Source organism: Hevea brasiliensis, chromosome 15, assembly GCF_030052815.1.
Source record: "Hevea brasiliensis isolate MT/VB/25A 57/8 chromosome 15, ASM3005281v1, whole genome shotgun sequence".
Taxonomy (NCBI): Eukaryota; Viridiplantae; Streptophyta; class Magnoliopsida; order Malpighiales; family Euphorbiaceae; genus Hevea; species Hevea brasiliensis.
In genome coordinates this window covers 68911424-68934098 of record NC_079507.1, presented here as the reverse complement: position 1 = coordinate 68934098, position 22675 = coordinate 68911424, and the positions used below count along the sequence as shown (strand labels likewise).

At 34.7% G+C, this 22675-nt stretch overlaps 5 protein-coding genes across 9 annotated transcripts; 1 reads left to right on the top strand and 4 right to left on the bottom strand.

The window, feature by feature from the left end:
- Nucleotides 1-526: 526 nt before the first annotated feature.
- LOC110657011 (DEK domain-containing chromatin-associated protein 4) lies at nt 527-7273 on the bottom strand. 4 transcript variants are annotated; one of them, XM_058135912.1, is made up of 13 exons: nt 6972-7120; nt 6082-6170; nt 5126-5740; nt 4978-5011; nt 4494-4573; nt 4226-4285; nt 3953-4063; nt 3432-3512; nt 3247-3324; nt 2472-2934; nt 2113-2231; nt 1469-1499; nt 527-970 (listed from the first exon to the last, which is right to left on the bottom strand). In XM_058135912.1, exons 3-13 carry the CDS (start codon nt 5714-5716, stop codon nt 816-818), a joined length of 1803 nt encoding a protein of 600 aa, XP_057991895.1. In that variant the 5' UTR covers nt 5717-5740; nt 6082-6170; nt 6972-7120; the 3' UTR covers nt 527-815. The 4 variants fall into 4 exon arrangements, with proteins under 4 accessions (XP_057991895.1, XP_021669738.2, XP_021669739.2 ...); XM_021814046.2 differs by lacking the exon at nt 6082-6170 and having other exon boundaries at nt 6972-7273; XM_021814047.2 differs by lacking the exon at nt 6082-6170 and having other exon boundaries at nt 5126-5802; nt 6972-7127.
- Nucleotides 7274-8006: 733 nt separating this feature from the next.
- Nucleotides 8007-10178, bottom strand: LOC110657012 (uncharacterized). Its single transcript, XM_021814053.2, has 3 exons — nt 9960-10178; nt 8534-8634; nt 8007-8408 (listed from the first exon to the last, which is right to left on the bottom strand). Exons 1-3 carry the CDS (start codon nt 10015-10017, stop codon nt 8250-8252), a joined length of 318 nt encoding a protein of 105 aa, XP_021669745.2. The 5' UTR covers nt 10018-10178; the 3' UTR covers nt 8007-8249.
- Nucleotides 10179-11401: 1223 nt separating this feature from the next.
- LOC131173913 (uncharacterized) lies at nt 11402-12886 on the top strand. Its single transcript, XM_058136673.1, has one exon. It carries the CDS (start codon nt 12092-12094, stop codon nt 12827-12829), a length of 738 nt encoding a protein of 245 aa, XP_057992656.1. The 5' UTR covers nt 11402-12091; the 3' UTR covers nt 12830-12886.
- A 221-nt stretch (nt 12887-13107) lies between these two features.
- On the bottom strand, nt 13108-16835 carry LOC110663990 (cysteine synthase 2). Its single transcript, XM_021823500.2, has 6 exons — nt 16591-16835; nt 16105-16179; nt 15189-15332; nt 14370-14756; nt 14057-14292; nt 13108-13652 (listed from the first exon to the last, which is right to left on the bottom strand). The coding sequence occupies exons 1-6, from the start codon at nt 16795-16797 to the stop codon at nt 13430-13432; spliced, it is 1272 nt and encodes a 423-aa protein (XP_021679192.2). The 5' UTR covers nt 16798-16835; the 3' UTR covers nt 13108-13429.
- A 3080-nt stretch (nt 16836-19915) lies between these two features.
- Nucleotides 19916-22441, bottom strand: LOC110663989 (two-pore potassium channel 1). 2 transcript variants are annotated; one of them, XM_058136874.1, is made up of 3 exons: nt 22309-22441; nt 20352-21285; nt 19916-20245 (listed from the first exon to the last, which is right to left on the bottom strand). In XM_058136874.1, exons 2-3 carry the CDS (start codon nt 21242-21244, stop codon nt 20083-20085), a joined length of 1056 nt encoding a protein of 351 aa, XP_057992857.1. In that variant the 5' UTR covers nt 21245-21285; nt 22309-22441; the 3' UTR covers nt 19916-20082. The 2 variants fall into 2 exon arrangements, with proteins under 2 accessions (XP_057992857.1, XP_021679191.2); XM_021823499.2 differs by lacking the exon at nt 22309-22441 and adding an exon at nt 21651-21809.
- Between the last annotated feature and the right edge of the window lie 234 nt (nt 22442-22675).

The window sequence follows — 22675 nt, the reverse complement described above, 5'->3', positions numbered from 1 at the left end:
TAGCGTTTGGCAACTTAATAAAGAGCATTCATCGAGTACCAATGCAATAACTTTTGATTTACCCATTTTCTAAGCAACAACATTTGCATCATCATTGGCATATCAGAGATTATAACCATGTAAAGGCTCTTCTAGCAACCCATGATTTCCTCCGCTCCACGCTTTCGCTATGTTGGCTTCACTTTCAACAATAATTTTACAAAAAACATGTAACTAATTTATAGTTGGAGCTAATTTCTAACATATTTGTGGGCGCTCCTTGCTCAAGAGAAATCAATCAGGGTATACCAAAGCAGGCAGCAATAAGACACTTCAATCAAGATGACAAATGACAATTATTGCCACCAAGGCAACACTTAGTTACGTAGAGTCGTCCATCCAACACGAGGGAATAGATCGTAGCTTATTTCTAATGTCATCATCAATAATAATAAGATCCCAGCTAATCAGCTAGGCATCAATCAGATTAAATCAAAGGCAACGAAAAAAGAAAAGAACGAAATGTTAAAAAGAGCAAGGAAGGAACACAGAGTTTAAAAGCCGGTTAATTGAGAATTAGGGGAACCAAAAAACCTACATATTATGTTAATGTGTACACAACATGTGCTATCACGCATTACAGCTCTTTGTAGTTTCACCTGCTCTACATTTCCTAATAAATATAGTTTTTGCTTTGCTAGCAAATTAAACACCAACAGTACAGGCTTTGTTTACAAACTAAGTAGTACAAGTGTGCACAACTAGGTGGAAACTACTGAGATAAGCATATACAGCTAAACTATTTTCTGGCAGTTGTGAACTCATGATACAAGTTTTCAGGCTTCAACCTCTTGAACTGTAGATTGGTTTTCATCTTTCTCAGCATCACCATCTCCATCTTCTTCATCATCAGCTAGTTTGGTAAGCTCTTCTTGGATCATGAGTTTTATAGATGACTTTCTTTGGGTCAGATCTGTATCAAATTGCCGAGCTGAAAAGCAGCCAGATATCTTTCAGGCAACCAGGAATAGGAATAAAATCAACAAACATAGGTTCTCACTTTCAATTCAAGAGTCAACATACAAAATTGAAAATAAAGGGAACTTTTTTTTTTAATTGGGTGATCACTGTCAAAAAAAATGCTATCTGTACAAATCCTTGATTAAAATGAATCTCAAATCATCAACCTGTTACGTGAAGACCTTTTCAACACATTAACAATGAGGATCACTTTAACTACAGGAAATAAACTGCAAACAGCTTTTCCACAAATCCACTCTAGTCCATCAAAAACAACCATTGTGCTGTACTTTGGGAAATACCATTTATGACGTCCAGAACTCCAGATCATTAATGTAAAGTTTAAACACATTGAATTTCTGGAAGGAAATAAACATTCTAAAATTAAGGCTAGTATTGTTCCATCCATTTTTCTTACATTAAAAAAATCACAAAAAATATTCAAACAATAGAAGTGAAGAAAACGTACCAAGTTGCTTCAAAATGTCAGTGAATGTAGCCTGCAAAAGCAGATTACAGCTTAATCTTGTGATAACATTAATTTGAACAGAACAGACACAAAATCAAAATTCATCCAGTTTGTTTTAAATTCATCCAGTTTGTTTTACAGGAAAAGAAAAATAGAAACTTCAATTGCTAAGACATGGTTTGGGAAAATCAACAGAAAAGACCACTAACCTGCAAGAAGCACAAAGAGCCCACTCTTTTAACATTTGCTTCTTTAAAATGACAAAATAGCTAGTTCATTAGATCAACCTTATCTAAAGTACCAAATCTTAGACAATATTGCTTGGGAGCATTTAAGAAAAAAGTTGCAGAACATATGAAACAGCACATAGATCCTTTTGTGAAGCACACAAGCAATGAATGAAGCAAAGCCATCCAAAGGCAAGAATTGTGAACAAGTCTTTGAAACAGATCTAATTATAATCATAACCAGGGGCCCTTATGGTAAGTCCAGGAGTACCCTACAACAGCATGTATTTAGCAATGTTAAAATTAGGAGGACGATATTAATTACAAACTTCAATGGCCAATCCAGCATGCTTCATTTACCATACTTTAACTGCAAGACCATTATAACAGCAGTAAACTAGTAATGTCAGATCTTACCGTATTAAGATCCACCTCCTTAAGAATTTCACATATGGCGTCTCTAAGCTCATCATCAGTTGGCTTCAATTTCTCCCCTTTGACTTTAGCCTTTTCCTTCCCTTTTGTAGTCCTTTTACCTTTATTATGACAAAAATGATTTGTCAGTATACTTCTCATTAGGGAAAAATAAAGCATTTGATGTCCCCTATCCACTTTGTTATCTTTTATTCTAATGAAGTAGTGAACATCATTAAATTGAAGAAAAGGAACACAAGAAATTTATAATCTTCATATGTTTAAGATCTTTTGGCCAAATAGACCACCATTTTCCATGTCCCCAATAAGAAGAACTGACTGAACTGAAAAAAGGAAATTACCTGTTTTCTCCTCGGAAGGAGATTTTTTAGGAGTTGAAGACTTCTCCTTTACTACTTTTTCATTTTTCTTCTTCCTTGAGAAAACCTTTGGACTTGCATCACCATCATCATCCGCCTCAGTGCGTTTAGATGAAGATTTTTTAGGCACCCCTTTTGGAGGAGGACTGCATTTAATGGAAATAGTGAGTTTCTTGGTTTTAGCTTTTCCAGTGGATTCCTTCTTTCTAGATGATGTTCTTGAGCTTCTTTTGTGTTTACCAACATCTTCTTCAGATTCCTCTTCAGACTCATTTTCCTCATTTTCAGAATGCCCAGGTATCTCAGCATCAGATTTCTCCACAAGACCATTTTCATTTTCTTCTTCTACATCTTCTTCCTCTTCTTTTTCTTCTTTTGACTCATCTTCAGTATCAGGTGTATCTTTTTTATCAGTTTTTGAAGCATCCTTGGCCTTTTTTCGACTCTGTGAAATATGCCAAATATTAAATAAATGAAGTAAAAAAAAAAAAAGAAATGATAAATAGAAACACACAAATAATAGTGTGTGCTATCATAAGCCCCTCTCTCTCTCTCTCTCTCTCTCTCTCTCTCTCTCCAAACCACACCCCCCCCCAAAAAAAAAAAAAAAAAAAAATCCCTCTTTCTCCAGAGATAATGGGGTGTACAATAAATACTTGATTATGAGATTATTATCCATGCAGAACTTGCTATGATATGTAAATGAAACTTAATTATTAAAAAAATAACATTTCCAATATTACTAGAAGAAACATACCTTTGCTGAACTTGTTGAAGACACACTCCCAGAGGCTGAGCTTTTGGTTACCCTCTTGCGCTTTTTGCTCTTATTTGCCTAATGATCATATAAAACTTTAAATCTTAAAAAGACGCCACATTCAGAAAGATATCATATCTCAGATGTTGAACTTGTACGAAATGATGGAAAAAAGGGCTAAAAACCTTCTCTTTTTCTGCAAGTAGCACAGTAGTTGTAGCATGAGGAGCCACCAAAAAGTCTATCAGCTTTGAAACAATATCCTCCTGCATGTACATTTCAAAGTCAATATGAACATCATATATTATCCAACTTACATGAAAGCAAACCTTGATATTTAGGGTGCAAAATTATACAGCCTAAGCACCAGACACTAGTGCTCCACAACGAAACTAGAAATTATGCAGTGAGCATTTGACATTATAATGCATAAACTCAAAATCATAGGAGTAGAAAGTTTAATTACAGTGAGATTGTCATCTGCAGGTTTGCCTGCATATTCTCATACACATAGCAGTCAAATCTTTGAAATGATTGTTTTACGTGAATACATGATAGTTAACAATTAAAAAAAAACACAAGAAAAAAGACGGGCTTTCGCCATTCAAGAAGTTGTTTTCTAGGGTTGGAGAGAAGACAGCTTCAAACCAAATCATTGGACCCCATGAACTGAGGCCTTAAATGTAATGGAAGTTGAGCAATTTACCTTCTTCATAGCTGCCTTGGCAACTGGTATGTCAAGTACATCACAAAATTCCAACAATTTTTCTTTATTACACTTGTCAAATTTTTCTTTTACTTTAATCTTTTGCTTTTCCTGCAATAATGATAGGACATAGAGAACAATCCTTTCAGAATACCAGCATAAAATATTATGCCAAACAATTAATGGCAAAGTGATGAACTAAAATCTTTAAGCACTGTAAATACTCACACGTTTAAGTAATTTTCACTTTCTTGCAAATTTTACATTTCTTACCTCATTTTCATGCCACACAAATCCAGAGAAACGGGATATATTACTCTTGATCAGAATTGCCTGCAAAAGTAAGGAAAGTTGCATAAAGGTAGGAACATTGTGAGTTTTAGCTTTTCCACCCTACAGGCAATCCATATTCAAGGTTTTTTTTTTTTTTTTTTTTTTTGGCACAGAATGCATTTAAACATGTTGCCACCAACTATGGTTCCCAAATAAGAACATAGCACTTTAAAAATAAACAAACAAAAGTTAACAGTCGTTGGATTACCTTCCCTCTCCTCCCAAAGAGAATTGTATGAAGCAGCTTAAAGGTATCATCAGTCTTCCTTCTGGATAACTTGAATGCAACTGAGGAGAAAACAAATTTAGAGGTCATTTACTTTATCCAGCGCTGTGCAGAGACAGATTTAGTACATCCATCTGAATCGAAAAATGTACAAAAGAGAAGCAAGTATGTGATTACTATAATGGTTTAAAATGGAATATATATATCACAAAGTTTTACCACAGGGAAGCCAACACTTTAATGGTTCTGAGTAACCAAAAAAATAAATATATCATATTAATGTAAAAACGGCTATCAATCCATCAACTGAAGCCAAATCATATGTTCATTTTAAGGACCAAATCTGAATTGGGTAAGAACCAACTGAAGATTGGACAAAAGAGGGCAACCATACGCAAAAATATTTTGTTCAACCCCCTTAGTAACCAATTAAGCAGAAACTAAAAATATAAAAGATAGAACACACCATTAGGTATATCTTTCAGTGGGGTACCACGGCCCTGCAATTTCCAAGGGAAGCTATGTATAAGTTAAAATTCCCCATAAAATATACAAATCAAAATTTTCACTATGAAAATGCAATCTGAAACAAAATAACAAAGAAAAAAGAACACCTTTTCTATATGGAATTCCTTGGTTGCATCTCTCTCAATAGATGCCACCAGCCTTTCAACAGATTTCCGCTCCCGTTGTGGCCTGTCAGAAGCAGGAGTCCTTGGCTCAGGCTCCTTCTTCTTCTTCTTCTCGCCTTTCTCCCTACCACTCTTCTTCTCCCCGCCACTCTTTCCTCTCCCACGTTTCTTTACACCCTTATCCTCATTCTGTTCTGCCTTCTCTTCTTTCTCCTGAGACCCATCAACCTTCTCCTCCACCTCTTCTTTGTTTTCCTCATTTTCTTCAACTTCTGCATCATCTTTTGATCCAGTTTCTTCTTCCACTGGTTCATTTTTTTCTTCCTTTACTTCAGTTTCGGGTTCATCCTTTTCTTTTTCTTCTTTGCTTTCCTTCTCTTCATTCACCTTGGGGTCTTCATCCATCTTCTCAGTCTCAGCTTCCACAGTATAAACTTTATCTTCATCCATTGCTTTCAATACACTACTTTCCTCTTCTTTTTTCTGTGTCACAACTTTACCTGATTTCTCTGGTGCACTAGTTCCATTTTCAACTACATCAGGAACTTCAGTCACCGATTCTTCCTTGCCCATTTGCAAAACAGTCTAACGCAAAAGCTACAACAAAAAGCAACCTCTTTCCTTTACTAAAAAATCCAGTTTAACTTGGATAATAGAAACTGTATTCGAGAAAAGGAAAAAAAAAAAAAAAACAGCTTCACTTAGAAAAAGTTGAAATTTAATCCATGAGTAAATAAAAACCAAAAGGGATAAGAAAAATTCAGATTCACTTAACAAATCTCAACAGATAGATTATAATATTTTGAAAAGGAAAAAAAAAATTCAGAACCACTTGCCCTATTAACTGTTTGACACAGAATATTCCTACAAACTCTCTTAAAATACAAAATTATTTGAGTCTAACGCCATTGTATTTTCTACAAATGATACATAATCACCATGAACTTTACAGTGAACAACTGCAAGTAACATCTCCATTTCTAAAAGGTCCAGTGAAGCATTTTCTCTCATCCCCGTCCCCACTGACCTAAAAAAAAAAAAAGGAGCCAGAAAGCAAAACCTCACCAAAAAAATGAAGAAAACATTCAAATAGGAGGCAATATATAATGAAATGACCTACAGAAAATCAAACTAAACTCCGATCACGCCAATATTTACAATTAATAAACAAATTCTAACAAAACAATAAAATTGTGCCAACAGATCACAGAAACAAGAGCCATGTAAAGCTGTGCAATTTACAAGTACTATCAAGACCGAAGACAGCTCGAACAAATTCCAAAACAGAGAAAAATGTGAACAGGGCCCCTACATATGGCAAATGTCACAAAATACTGCAAGATTCTGTGTTTGGCATCAGGGAAAACAGAGAAGACAATAAGGGAAAGAAGTTCAAATCTTCCCGTTAATGTTGCTTGTTGTTACAGTGGAAGCGTGAAAACTAAGCTGAATTGAGCGAAACGTACTTAATTAACCTCAAATTAGCAAAAACATTCCGAGTTCCATGCTTGGTATTCCCAAAGCTCCCCATTTAAAATCCAAAATTCCGCTTCATTTTCAGCATGTTCTCAGCAACCAAACAGAGAAAATTGAATTTCACATGCAAAACACGAAAAACCAAAAGGGAAAGAAAAAAATAAAAAAGAAAAAGAAAGTCAACATTTCCCACCCAAAAGTAACAAGCATGAAAACCCTAAACTCTAAACAAGCAATTCTGTACCATAATTACAAGGACATTTGGAAAACAATTAAAACAAATTTGAAACCCAAAGAAAAGCATGAAAACCGGAAAGTAACGATGTAGAAATAAAACAAAATTGAAACTTACAGAGATTTAAGAACCCTAATCCGCGGATTTGAAAGCTTAAAGTGCAAGTCTTTTGAGCTAGACCACACTGTCTGTCTTTAAGCTTCGATTCCAGATGACTGACTCTTGATAAATTAAAAATAAAAATTAAAAAAAAAAGAAGGAAAAAGATGGGGATTTATTGGGGACGGATATATTTATAGGTCGGACTTGAAATCCGGATTTAAAATGCAGTTAAAAGCCACGTCGGATGAAACTGTCAGACGTAGGGGAGAAAAGATAGAGATCGAGAAAGTGATGATGGACGGATTAGAATTTGTTTGGAGAGAAGACTAACTCGAGTATTAACGGCTGGGATTCAATATTCGACCACGTCAGGAAATGCCATCTTTTGCAATTGCATGGTGGGGCGCTGAGGTTAGAAAATTAAACAAGAAAAGTTAATAATTTAAAAATAAAGAATTTCATATAAAATATAATTATTTTATTATAAAAAATAAAATAATTTCATATAAATTTATAATTTATCTTATAAATTTTTTTTAAAATAATTATTTTTTTAAATAATTAATTATAAAATTTTTTATTAACTTAATAAAAAAATAAAATTTCTTTTATAAAAAACACATTTAATATTTTTTAAAAATTTAATAAATAATATTTAATTAAAATTTAAATTTATTCCCATAATTTTTTAACAAAATTTATCACATATGATTCATCTTAGATTTTTTTAAAAAATATTATATATACTTTTTTATTTAAAATTTTTTTTATTTTTTTAAAATTAATAAAATTTTTATAATTAATTAATTTATAAAAAAACGTTTTATGAAAATCTAATAAAATGAATAATATATTTATATAAAATTATCATATTTTTTATAACAAAATAATTATATTTTTTACGAAACCAAGAATTCATAAAATTTCCCTTAAAAATAATATCTTTTTGCATGCATCAAGCCTTTTAATTTTTTTTTTTTATTTTTTTATTTAAGGGATGGCGAGTTCAAAGGGCCAAGGTCCGTTATCATAATATAACATGAACTAGCATTAGCAGCAATACCAAATGGTCCAATAGATGAAGGATTATTGTCATAATACATGATCTATAAATATATCTTAACTTAAAAATACAAGATTGCGCCAAAGTTAAACTAGATAGATAATATTAGGTACCAACTAGTCCACTCACTGAGAGGACCACTTCTCTAACTGCGATTCATAGCAACGCAGGTCTAGCCAGTCCTTGGAAGAACCCTTTTGCCGTATTGGGACTTCCGTTTCCACCACCTACTACTTATTTTCCCTCCCTGTTCCACTAATTCTCCCATCTGCTTCCTTCAGTTTCTGCTTGAACCGCTGTTTACGGCCGTAAGAATTCAGCTCTTGCTGCTTTGATTGTGAAGGTGGAGCCCCGTGAGGTCCTAGGTAAATGCTCTCTTCTTTTTTAGCCTGCGGAAAGAGGATAGTTACACAAATTGGTTATAACAATAATTTTCATGTACACAAACACAAATCTAAATCAGTAGGAGTAATTTAAGTAACTACAAGTATGACTTATCGTTATTGCAGCTGACCTTTGGAGAAGGAGGTTTTGATGGTTCTACTGCAGAAGCATCAGGTTTCGAGTGATCTGGCCCTTCTATTCCCAAGCTTGGAATCACAAATCCATCAGTGTCTAGCACAAAACACACAAGTTAAGAAATTGCCAGGATAGAAGGAATTCCCTTCACCTAATTCCAGAACTTGTAAGATGCTGATACCCAAAAAAAATGTCAATAGATTAGAAAGAGACAGCTACCTCCCCATCGCAAAAGACAACCAATTCCACTTTAATATCTGAAATTAATATCAGTTAAACAAAACCACATTCCAATTTCAATCTCTCTTGCTCACACACGTGTGCACAATTTTAGCATGATGTAACCAAACTAAAGAGAAATTATCCAAGCTATGGGCTTGTTGGCCTCTTCTCAAGCACCTATTGCTATTGGTACCAACTGAATAATATTTCGATAACACCAAAGAACCAATAAGACAGGCCCTGAAGGGGAACACATTATTCTCAACTAAATTGCTAACATTGCATCCACATAGGAAATCTACACCATTATTCAGGATATGTATCTGCCAAAACAACCAAGTGCAAAATCATATTTGATATCCTGCTACCTGGGCTGATTCACGCTTTTAGTTATATAGATACCCAGCTAGGAAGCTACCAAACTTTGTATGTGGGTAGATTGAAAACCCCCAGCCTCAGTTCCTCTCTTTGTTAAATGAGGACTGCTCTGTAATTTCTGATCATGAATGAAGGTTTCTATTCTGATTAAAAAAATGAAGAAACAAGGGCTGGAAAAGAGCTTACCAAAAGGAAGATAAAATAAGGGAAAGAAATGAAAACACAAAAAAGGAGGAGCAGATAAATTGTTGAGGCATTCATAACTTTTCCTGGTTTACACCTGTTTTCTTCATATGAAACATCTACTCTCAACAACCAATAAACTTCTGCTACTTTCAATTCCAATTTCGCTAAATACACTCTCTCTTCGTTCATTCCAATATGTGTGTCGACAGCCTATTATCAGAAGTCAAAGCATCATTGTTCTTAACTTTCCTATATTACCCTTTTCATTTTATTATGAATTACTATTTATAGCAGACATAGTATTAATCAAAGTGACAGATCATTGAAGACAACTAAATTTAGGAAGCTCAAAGTTTTGTCATTTACATCCCTCTATTATTGCTTTTTTTAAACAGTGCTCTGAATCAAGGACCCCAGGGAGGACAATATTTGTGGGACGGAGAATGCATAAGAGTTCAAACTCAATCTCAAATCTTCAAATCAAATAAGCATCTGCAAATACATAAAAGCAATGGGGCCTACATATGTAATCAGATACCCAATTGAGCACAATCAAAAGCTTAAAATAGACCGCAAATATCCAAACTTATTTTTTCCTCAGGAAACATACAGAAAAGGAAGAGTGAGTAAAATACCCCATTCATCTTCTTCATCATTGACTGGGGGAGTGTTGTGCGATTGAGAGCGGTCCATGGGGCACTGACGATCATCGATGTCAATGGCCACAGGGCGGTATAGCCCAGAAGAGACCAGATCAGACTGAAAGTTTCAACAGCTCGCAATCCAAGAAAGAGAAAATCTGTGATCGTGTGATCCTTCACAAACGCAGGCAAATTGTTTTATATTGTAACCTAAGAATCTTCGAATATGCAATTAAATTAAAACCCTAACCCTAGAAAGTATAAACTAGAAAGCTCACCGCGTAAATGGCTGCAATTGGTTCGTGAAACTTTTGTTACCGGAATTACCCCCATCTTTGTCGGTTTGAGTGAGTTAAAGATTGAGGGTAGTTTCGTCGTTCTGGTAATATTGGAGGGCCTAAGTTGACCGGTTACGGTATGCTTCATTGACGGTCGGGATTTCAAGTTTGAAAACAATAAAAGTTTTGTCGAAGGTCCGACTTGAACAAGATCACAAGATCAATTATAAATGAATTTCATCAAAACTTATAAATAAATTTTTCATAAATGCTATCATATTGTTTAAGTATACTTTAAATTGTCGATTTTTATACTTTTTGTTCATTAAATATATAATGATAAATTATTTATGCATTTTTATACTTTTGAGTTTTTTTTTTAATTGTTAAGAATTTAAATGACTTTAAAAAATTGATCAGAACTTAGATGAGTATTAGAATATTTTACAAGAATTTAAAAGAACATTTTGTCAAGCATGAAGGTTGAAATATCCATTGAAAGTTAAGGACAAGAGCAGCAACGTAACCCATGAAGGAAAAACAAATGGTGTCTGTGTGTTGAAGTTGCAGAGACAAGAAGTTGGTGAAATTTTGCCTGGCAGTCAAAACAACAGGAACCCGTCCTTTTTATTTTTCATGGAGAGAACTTTGAAAACTGCGCATAAGTAGAAAGAATAAAGAAAGAAAAATTGTGCTCTCCACAGTCCACAAACATTATTACATCGGGTGCACGAGCCACGAGGGGCTGATTAAGGCAACCTTTGCAAGGTCAAAAGATGAGCAATATTACTTCTGTTTCCTCTGCACTTTTTCTGCCTTCAACTAACCATGCCATGAAGCAGATTAGTTGATTTCATCCTCATATTACGAGCCACATACTCGCACATCATGGAGAATGCTTATGTAACATGACCATTTTATTTCACTGGGCATGTTTGCTGTTGTGAAACACTCTGGCATCACCAGCCAAAAGGCCTCTTCAAGAAATGGAACTCCATTAAGAGTAAAGACCCTCGAGGGAGTGCAGTAGCAGAAAATGGACTAGTATAATATTATCATTACACATCGATGGTGTAAATGCAGACAACAGAAAATGGGGCATCATGACTTGTTACTGTGCTTGGTAATTAGGTCCCTGACAAATTTGCAGCAATGACTTTTACTTTGACCAGGAAAGGATGGATTTTTACTCAATTTATAATTTAAGCAATGGATTGGATACATTTTATCTGTAGGAGAAATCCTTTTTGAGGATAAAGATCTTCTTCTGGTAATGGGTTTTGTTTGATAGTGGGTAAAAAGGACGTGACGAGTAAAAGGACACTGCAAAGTATGCAGGTTTTTTGTTAATGAGTTTTGTGTTTGATGGTTTCATGGTGCCATCATTGCCATGTGAAGAGCACATATGTGTTGCACTGGCACATGGATTCGGCAATTCCAGAGCTTTGAGATTGAGAAATGATAATAGTTTTGGCCTTTTCAAGAGAAACTAATAGCAGATAAGAACAAAGAGTTTCATGTTAAGAGTAAACAGAAAGCCCAGTTTTGTTTTTTCACAAGTAGGACAGAGCACCCCGAATTCCGTGCAAGAAATTACATGAGGGCCGTCTCTCTCTCTCTCTTGTTTCTTTAAACAACCAGATTCTTGGGTCTGCCTTGTTATCCAGGTATGGTAGTGTGCCTTCTGTATCCAATCTCCTCTCATTCAAGATGATTACCTTTCTTTAATATAAGTTTGTTTCCTGTCAAAACATTTGGCAGAAAAGTATATTTTTCATTACCCCTTAAATATAGATCTACTTGTTGCTCCTTAGCCATTTAAGAAAGCTGTTTCTGATCCCTGGAAAAATGGGAAAAACAGCTGAGAGTCGAATCTTTTCTTCACAGTATTACTTCAAACTCTCATTGCTTTGTGTTGCAGTCTTTGTTCCTTTTCTAATCTTCATTTGTTTCCTAACTCTTGGTTTCTCTCCTTTCCTTGTAACAACCTCTATTTTGCTTGCATCAACCATTCTTATTCTCACATTCTCAAAGATAAAGGTGATCACCATTGAGAATCCAACCCAAGATGATGAAGTTTCCATGTGCAGTCCTAAGGACTCACTTGTAAGGAAAGTTGAACGGAAGCTAAATCCAGAACTGGAAGCTGTTACCCTGTGCAATGCTGCCCAGCAAAGTGAAGTTAATGACGACCGTGAGTATCAAGTTGAATCGATAGATTTCCCGTCAGCTAGTGAAAGTGGTGATAATTTCTCAGAAAGTGGCAATTTTGAGCTCAATTGGGTGTCTTTTAATAATGTGGGGAAAAATGTAGCAGTCTCTGAATGTTCATTTTCTTCTGATAATGATGAGGATGAAGATGATAATCTCATTGAAATCAGTTTTCCAGATAATAATTCTGTTGAGTTGAATGAAGAGCCAGAGGAAAAACTGCAGACAGAGTACTCACCTGAATCCATTTTCAGGCAAGAAGGTCTAATGGAGCTATTGGCAGATATTAATGAGGTGAATGAAGAAGATAACTTGATTGAGATTGACCTCTCCATGGGCTCAATAAAGGGTCGAAGTCTAGATATTGAAGAATAGGCCAGCCGATCTTCAAAAGTTATATATTTTTTTTTTCATTCCGTAACTGAGGTTGATGCTAGGGTTTAGGTTTAGGATAACAAATATTATTTTTGTGATGCTTGTGTTTTTATGAAGCTTCTGCAATATTATTAACTGGGCTTATATTACCGAATTTAATATTGTTGGATTGTCTCAGTTGTCATCATTCTTATATATTTTAAAATTCACCCAGAATCAAATGCAGAACATCGGCCCAGTGCCAAATCCACAACTAGTTTACTGGGAAGTACGAAACCTCAGGGAAAAAATTTGCGATGCTTAAAGGTATTCAATATACATTGACATGAAGTCATCAATGCCTAAAGAAATGTAAGTTGCAAAGACTACATCATCAACAAGGTTTCAAACTCAACTGGACCAAAAATAATCATTCTCAACTTTGTATGCCCTATTCTGTAACAAGTAATGTCCTAACCCTTGTATAAAAAAATGGTGATCAATCTTAATTAATGTCACAGCCCAAAATTCAGAGGAGAGCCTTAACAGAACTTTGCAAATGAACATGGTTGCATTATACTTCTTTAACTCTGAACAAAGATCTTAAGCAGCCCAAATCTTTCATTTGATGCCAAGAAACTCTAAACGAGTTGCTGTTGGCGTCAAACCATGCTCTGACAGATAATCGGCATTATAGAACTTACTAAGATGCCTCATCCCACTATCGCATAGAATGGTTACAATTGTGTGACCAGGGCCAATTGACTGTGCAACTCTAACAGCCCCCACACAATTCATGGCTGAAGAGCTCCCCAGAAAGAGACCATCATTATTTAAAAGATACCTGAGAATATTTCAAGTCAGATGTATTGTGAAAAGTGTGAACCTCAGGACAAAAAACCAAAAAACATTTTTTGTTCATCGTTAGGATGCCGTGGTAGAAAGACAGTGGGAAATGGAATACCAGGGAACAATATCAATTATTGAGCTAAGTTATTTCATACAAAAATGCCAAGGGTAGGACTATTTCGCAATCTTTTTCCATACAATGAAAACCACTAAAAACCTTTCCATTTGGAGGCAAATAAGAAGAAACAAATGGTGGGTAAAACAACAGCAAAGGCGTGCATTAGACCAATTTATCCACCAGGACATTGGATACATCTTTTCCAGTTACTATTTTCTTAACCAACTATTTTAAAAGAAGAAGATAATGAAACAGTTAACAAGGATAGAGCAAGGACTGACCTTGACATTTCAACAGCCTCCTTATCTGTGCCTCTAAAAGCACCATCAAGTTTTGCCATAATAAAATTCTGTGTTACCCTGTTAATTCCAATCCCTTCTGTTATTGTGTCAAATGGATTCTTTAGCCTCTTCCCTTCAGCCTCCTCTTTAGTGTACATGACCCCTCTTGTTACCTTATTAAACAAACCAGAGCCAGGAGGATCTATGAGAAAGCACTTGATATTTGAATTCTTTTCCTGTACAAAACATAACAAGGTTTTATGATATTATTCTACACCTAAAGGACAAAATTGGAGAGGGAAGAGAGTTTGACCTGCAGAAACCTAGAAACTCCCGCCAGAGTCCCCCCAGTGCCTGCAGCAGCCACAAATGCATCTAAATTGCCACAGGTTTGTTCCCAAATCTCAGGACCAGTGCCCTCATAGTGGGCCCGAAAATTTGACAAATTTTCAAATTGATCAGCAAAGAAACCACCATTACAATATCTTGAGAAAACCAAACTTTGCATCTCTCCATCAGATCTATAACCATTAATTTGCGCTGGGCCTCCATAAATTTGGTCATCTTTTCTAAGCTTTGATGCTAATTCATTTGCTTCTAATGCCCTTCGCCTAGCAACATTGACATAGTGGTCTTTGTGTGTAATTGAAACTGGTCTGACCCTTTCAACTGTAGCTCCCAAAGCTTCAAGAATTTGGGACTAGAAAAAAAGTTTCAAGAGGAACAAATTTAAGTTTGGTGCAGAATATAAAAGACAGTTTAAAAGATTCTCTCTCTCTCTCTCTCTCTCTCTCTCTCTCTCTCTCAGATGCACACATAACAACAAAATTTTCAAAAGATGCCTAGAAAAAAAAATCATGGAGAACTTCTAATGTTTATTATGCCTTTCCTCTAAACCTCACCTGAATTGTACATGATAGGTATCCTTGCACAAAGCCACAAACCAATAACAAGAAGATTGATCAATGAATGAAATCTTAAAAAATTCTTATCTAACAGATTATTTCTACAGGCCATCCAGTAGTGCAACATGTAGCTACAGAAACAGTAGTGCAACAGAAACCCAGAATACTGTGGCATGGGATCATATAAAACGATAAATCTGTTCATCTAAAACACAATCTATTCATACCTTCTCAATAGCAACATCATCTGGGATGACCACATGGCATCTGCATCCATAGGCATGAGCCACTGTAGCAAGGCTGATAGCTGTGCTTCCAGCGCTTCCCTCAGTAACAACTCCGCCGTGGACTAGCTGTGCAGATTCCAGAGCCTGTACAGAGCCATAGATTAGGGCCAGGATGGGAGAATTGGGGTAATAAATGCAGGACTCATAAGCAAATCATCAAATACTTGAATAAGTAATGTCAGTTAACCATTTGACTATTGAACTATTTATAATCCCTTCACAAAAGATTAACACATTGAGACTGATTTTAACCAAAAAAAAAAAAATTCTGGTGCAATTAACTGAAGGGATATAGACATGCTTCTGTTTCTCCTAATTTCAAAAACTAAAATGGCAACTTGTGGAACATGAGAAGACAAGTGCTTGATCCAACTATAAATTTTTTGTCGCAAGTTCCTGTTTTACCATGCAGAATATGGAACTAAAAATCATCACGTCCTCTAGGTTTTTTTTTTGAAGAATTGCATCATGGAAAATTACTGTTTAAACCATCTAGTTTCAATATCAAAAATAAATTTCAGCAGGCATCTATATTTGGAGCCAAAGTGAATTTATTAGGCTTAAGCTATATGGCAGGTTAAAAATGTGGCTGTACATTTTCCATTTTACAACTGTTCAACCTGCTATATAATCAGAACACTAGATTACAGTAAAATTATTGTGAATGAAATTTTTTTTTTAAAAAAAAGACCTTTTTTTATAATTGGTAAAAAGAAACTTGAAAGTCATAACTACTTGACCTACCCTATCGTCCGAAGTTATCCAATCTGCAGCCTCAACTACATGCCACTAACACGAAAACTATAATTTCCAGCTTTAAATTGTTACAATTGATGAAGACATTCAAAAATTTTACCTCTTCAATTATTTTCACAGCAACCCTGTCTTTCACACTGCCCCCTGGATTCAGAAACTCGCACTTGCCAAGAATCTGAAAAAAGAATAACCATATAGAATGAAAAACTGATCAATAGCGAAACACACAAAACGCCAATTGAAAACATGAAGGGAGCTTATTAGAGAGAAGACAGAAGCACGAGTAATTGGAAACTGCTGGCTTCAGAGAAGCTCATGACTAGCCAGCCAATAAATTGAAGAGAAATCAATATCATAGCTAGAATAGAATTATCACACAAATTGCCATCTGTTATACACAGATGCATTTACAAGAGAATAACTTCATGAATCATCGATCATATAGAAGACGAAAACTATAAAATCAAAGGGGGGAAAAACGCAGCTTAATAAGGAGCATCGTTTACCATACAATCAAAACTAAATTTCACCAAAATTCCAGGGATCAGATACTAGAAATGGAAATCTTATGAAGCAGAAAACTTACTTCACAACCGGTAGCTTCAGAAAGGCTATTGATTCTAATCAAGGGAGTATCACCCACAGCATCAATAAGTCCATTTCTTGGTTTCTTCTTCTTTGAGAGCTGCAAATTCTTCTTCTTGGATGTGTATTTGGGGAGCATGTAAGAAAGCACAGCCACGGACAAGCAGATCGCAGCTATAACGGCTCCTTTGGTTTTCACAGGAGCCATTGTGGCGGTTCAAGTCGCAGACCTCAATGTCCATACGGGGCTACTCTATTAATCATGAATGGCTTCGTTAGGCGGTCTCGTGTTGTGAATGGGCCGAGCTCGTGGGCCATGGCCCAGCCTACTTAAATATATATATTTTTAATTATTTTTAGATTTTGAATGCAAACGTAACGTGCTGTGGAGACAAGTGAAGGGTTGCCATACGCCCATCCTAGCATATATTGTAAAAAGAAAAGCCGAGAAAAGGCAGAGGGGAAGCAGAAGAGGATGGCCAAAAGGCTAAAGCTCAATTAATGCAAATCAAAGCAGGACCCTTTTTAAAATTAGATTTATATGGTTATTTATATTAAAATAAAAATTATCTTTTCATCCTTTTTTATTTTTATGTTTATAATTATATTAATTAAATAATTATTATTAATGAAATTATTTTATTTTAACTAAATTTATTAATAAAATTATTAATTATATATGTTATTTATTATTAATTAAAATTTAAATTATTAACAACCTAGAAAAATATTATATAATAATAATAAATATAAATTTTAAAATAAAATTTTATTAATATATTATATTTTATACACAAATAATAATAAAATTTTAATATCATTAACTAACTTAATTGATTGTTATTAATATCAAATTAATATATAATATATATAATTTTTTACAATATAATTATTTTTATGTGTACACATATTATAACAATACATATAAAATAAATTATAGATATATAAATCAATCACAATTTAGAATTCATTTTCACCCATATTATCAAATAATATTTGCCTTTTCTTTTATTTATTTTTTTTTTTTTTTAACTTCTCTTATCTCCCTTTTAAAAATAAACAATAAAAAAAATTATCTAGATATCCACCAAATTGTTGTTGTGATTGTGACAAGATGACAATATCTATTCACCAACAACTCATACTTTCCTTTCTTTGTAACTGATAAAATATTAAAGTTGCATGAGTTCATAACTCCTACTTGTCTTAAATATATTAAAATTTAAAACCTATACCAAACCAAAATCACATTTAATACCTCTTCTATTTTTGTTATATGCATAATTAATTCGATGAGTTTTATTTACACTCGAACGTATACTCTTAATTAATTTAATATTTTTATTGCTTAATTATAAAAATTGTATTTGTTTTTATTATTCTATTAATCTTAAGAAAATTGTTTTAAATAAGTAAAAAAATATTATTGCTAAATATTATTTAAATTCACAATATAAATTTCTTAAATCTCAAAGCTTCTAATTTTAATAAAAAAAATAAATTTATTATTTAATTAATTTGAGGGTATAATGACAAATTTAAATCCAATAAATCTTAGAATTAAAAAAAAAAGAAATTGAAAAATCATATATAGAAAAATATTCCCTAAATATTAAAAGTGAATGTATCTATTGATGGGCACTTTAGGAAACAAACTTTTCTCACCATCAACAAAGAGACAACATACAGAGTTACAGATTTAGTAAAGTGACCAAAAATTAGGGTTCCCTTAACCCAAATAACACAACACTTCCCCTCAGAGAATATCTGCACCTTCAGATAACTCCCACATCAATATCCTCTTCTCTCTCTAAGTATCTCTGCAAAAACCACCTCCTCCTCCGCAACCACTCTCCAGCATCTTTACCATGGAGATCCAAGAAAAGATCATACAGTACAAGTACCATATCTTTTTCTCCCTCATCATCTCTCTCGCACTCGTCACTCTAATCTTTTTAGCACCAAGTTTTGTCACGATATTGGCCTATTTCTGGCCTTTGTTTCTCTCCACCGCTCTGTTTCTTGTTGCTGTCGTCTTCTTCGGCAAGACCTCTTTACCTGGCACCGAATCTTCCGGTGACAAAGCCGGCGAAGGCCTCTTGGACTATGTTGCTGGGCAACCTGAACAAGTGGTAGAAAATTTCAAGCTTGAGTAGTTCTTTTGTCTTGTAATCTTTCTAACCTCTGTTTTTTTCCCTTTTCTTTTCCTTGTTTTCTCCATCTCCATCTTCTTCCTCTTCTTCTTCCCTCTGGTTTGTAGTTGACCGAATGTGAACTGTAAATGATGGGAAGCTTAGTGTTTAATTAGTTATTGATTATGAAACTGATCTCTATCTCTTCTGTTTTAATTTAATTTTGTCTTTTCCTTGGGGGATTAACGATGAGAGTGCCGACGGATAAAGTGCACATGGTGTGCATTGCGCACCATAGAAATTGCTGTGCGATTAGTGATCGAATCACCTGTGGCTGTGGGGTGCCTTCCATAATTATAATTGCATTACCGACCCAAGATTCTTATAAGTTGCAATTCATTTCATACTGATCTGCAATTCTGGTCCTTTTTTATTGATTCTCATATGTATATTGTTTTAAAAATGCCAGTTTTGATTAACTTTTAATTGAACAAAGCAATAGGATGAGTTGGTCTAACTTTTTCGAAAGCTCAAAAATCATGAATTCACTCAAAAGTTCTAAAATCCTTGCGCCGACCATCCTATATATTCGAATCTCCAATACAGGTTCAACAGAAAAAATTATATAAAGGAATATAGGGTATGAAAAATAAGAAAGATGTTTGGGTGGTATTATGACTTGGACTCGGACTCGGCTGAGATCTGGAAAGTTGAAACACTTGTGTGCGTGTCAACTGTCAAAGTTATAGACAGTCTATTAGATGCTGAAGTTTGCTCACGTGCTAAGGTGTACAGCGTACTCAGTCACTCGATATTTAATCAGAGACGTTGAATTCATTTGTGGAGCTCCACCGTCACCGTGACTTCATTGTCCATAGACGATAATGATTGCGCGTGTACCGTTAACAGTATATCCAATAAGGTTTTTACAGCTTTCGAGTTTTGCCCCTACGTTACGCTTACGTCCCCCTGGCTATTATCCACTACGGCCACGATTTTAAAATTTGCCCTTGTGGTCTTAGATGAGATGGGCATGCCTAGGACTGGCGTGGATTCCATTTAATGGTTAAGAAATCAGATAGTAAAATATCTCAATTTCAATTTTAATTTTTACTAAATTTAATAGTTAATTTTTAAAAATAAATTTCATTATATATATATATATTCCTGCTTACGATTTTTAATGGAAAAAGATAGTAGACCGTGGGATTAAACCTTTTCAACTATGCTGAGCAAATTTATGGCAGACAAGGGAAAATGAGAGAACAACTCGGATAACCCTAAAGATACAAACACATGATATACAAGCTAAAGTAGATTCTAAAAACTCATGAAATAGCCCTTATATGTGACGTTTCAGTTCACCTCTTCGTTTGTGTTGTTTGAGCGAGCAGTAAATCCGATGCTGATAAAGTTCCTGATTGATCAATATCAAGATCCTCAAACTCTTCTATTTCAAGTGAGATATCTTCATCTGTGATCTTACCCACCTCTTTAAGCTTATATATGACAAACTCAGCAGCCCTATGAAATTGTAGGAAATAAAAGAAATCAACAATATATATAACAATCTAAATAACAGTGTGAATATGAGCATAGAAAGATAATTTATAATGCACAATTAACTTACCCGACAACTCCATCATTATCAACATCAGCAGCCTCCAGATCAAGGTTGGTTATCTTTCTAGTAAGGACCCAGTTGACCAGTGCCCTTTGTCTGCTTTCAGTGAACATCTCAGCAACGTTGAGAAAAAACTGACCCAAACAAAGAGTACTGATCAGTATCCAAAATATGGCGAATGCACGACCACCTCTAGTTGAGAAACTCTCATCTCCATAACCTAATGTTGTGACAGTTGAACAGACACAATAAAATGCATCCATAAGTTTGAAACGTTCCACCTTTGATATGAAGATGGTTCCAACCACCATAAGCACTAAAATAATGGCTAATGTCAAGAGACACTTGTATCTCACTCTGTTAGATTCAATCCCTTTTATGATTTGGCTTGGACCTATTTTGTGATAGTTGTTTAGAGCTTTAATCAGCAACATTTCCTGCTTCTCTACCAGGTAATCTGCTGCTTTGCTTAGTATTAATCCAACAACTGCCATGCCTAAGAAGACATAAACAGAGGCAAGTAACTTCAAAAAGGCCGTATTTGGCACCAAGTCCCCATATCCTACAGTAGTCATTGTCACAACACAGAAATAAACAGCATCTATTATTGGATTTGTTTTCGTCCCTTCAATATCATCCCTGACCAAGTAAAAGCATGAGGTGCCAACACCCAAATAGACAAACAAGGCAGCAGCTACTTGCATCAAACTTGGATGGAATTTCCCAAAAATGGATTGAGGGCGTGAAAGTGAGCCATAACCACCAGCATCTGAAGGAATAAACTCTGTTAGAGGAGCCCTTCTGACACCGCAAAATCTTTTTCTGTTGGGAGCATGTGTATTAGTTGTTTGCAGTGTGGATCCTGATAGCAGTGGGTGTTTTGCATCATTGGAGGCCATCAAGACAGTATGATAAAAGTGGATCAACAGCCTTAGGAGACCTGCAAATTATTATACATGTTGAGCTATAGTTTAAACAAGCAAGTCAGATTGGTTAGGAACAAATCCAACAAAATCTAAAGAGCAAGTCAGACACAAACTTTAAGCTACAGCCTACATATCATAACCAGGAAATTCTTTGAAAACAATTGAATTAACACATAATCTCTACAATATAGATTTTCAGAAATAATAATCAGAAGGGCAGGCTACAAGTGGCCATTACTTCAATTGCAACATTATACCATTGCAAATGGTTAAAAGAACTATCAAAAGTCACTGCATAAAAGAAAGAATGAAAGAAAGAATGAAAGAAAGAAAGAAGGTTTTTGTGAAGCTAGTTGCTAAATTTAGCATCCTCACTCACAAGTCAGAAAAACTGCACTCCACCACAATTGAACTTCTAGGGTGATTCGCAAGCAACTACTCAGCGAGAATTACTGGTAGAAGCACGCTAGAAATAAATTTAAAGTGCTCTTACAGTAGCGAAATTTCCCAGCAAATTCCACCCTACACCTTCTAAGATCAATCTCAGTGCAAAACCTGCAGGCAAAATTGTTATTTAATTACAGCCTAGCTACTTCTCTACAATGAAATTGGATTGTCCTTACTTCCAGTTTTTGGCAGGATATAACGTACTTGGAAGTTATTGTGTGAATATGTGACCGGGAAGTTTCGTATATCAATCCAAATTGCCAAGCAATGTCAGAATTTTTCGGATAACGAGTACTTTATTTTGCCTATGTACAATTATACAGGTGAGAAGCATTCAAATCATTTATCTTGTACAGAAGGAGAAAATAAAAGAACAAGGCTTCCAACAAAGATGATGCACGCCAAGCTTTGAGTAAAAAGAGATGTAAAACAGAAAAATAGGGAACTTTCAAAAATCACACATCAATAAACTCCAAATATGTAGAAAATGGTTGTACCTATGAACCATCGGTGCTAACTTGGAAGCTTCGCAGAAGAGTTTCAAGACAAAAAAAAAAAAAAAAGTTGCAGGCAGGAAAGAGAGAGATTACCAGAGGAAGCAGAGTTGCATCGATTTTTCAAGAATTGTTGAGGATTGATTAGCAAAATCTTGAGAACATCAGCTAGAAGATTAATTAGTTTGTAAGTTGAGACTTTTTGTCTTCTGATGGGACCTTGTGTTTGCACCCCTCTCTCTAAAAGTGGAATGAAACGGTATTTTAAAATTAAAATGTTATTTTCGTTTATCCGGGATTGGTACAGCAGCTGCTTTTAGGAAAAATAAAAAGGAAAATATTAAAATACAATTGTTTTAAGTTTAATTAGTGAATAAATTCTCAATAATAAAATAAAATGATTTGATTTAGAGAAAGTAATTTTATATAAAAATATAAAATAAAATAATAAATTTAAAGCTTT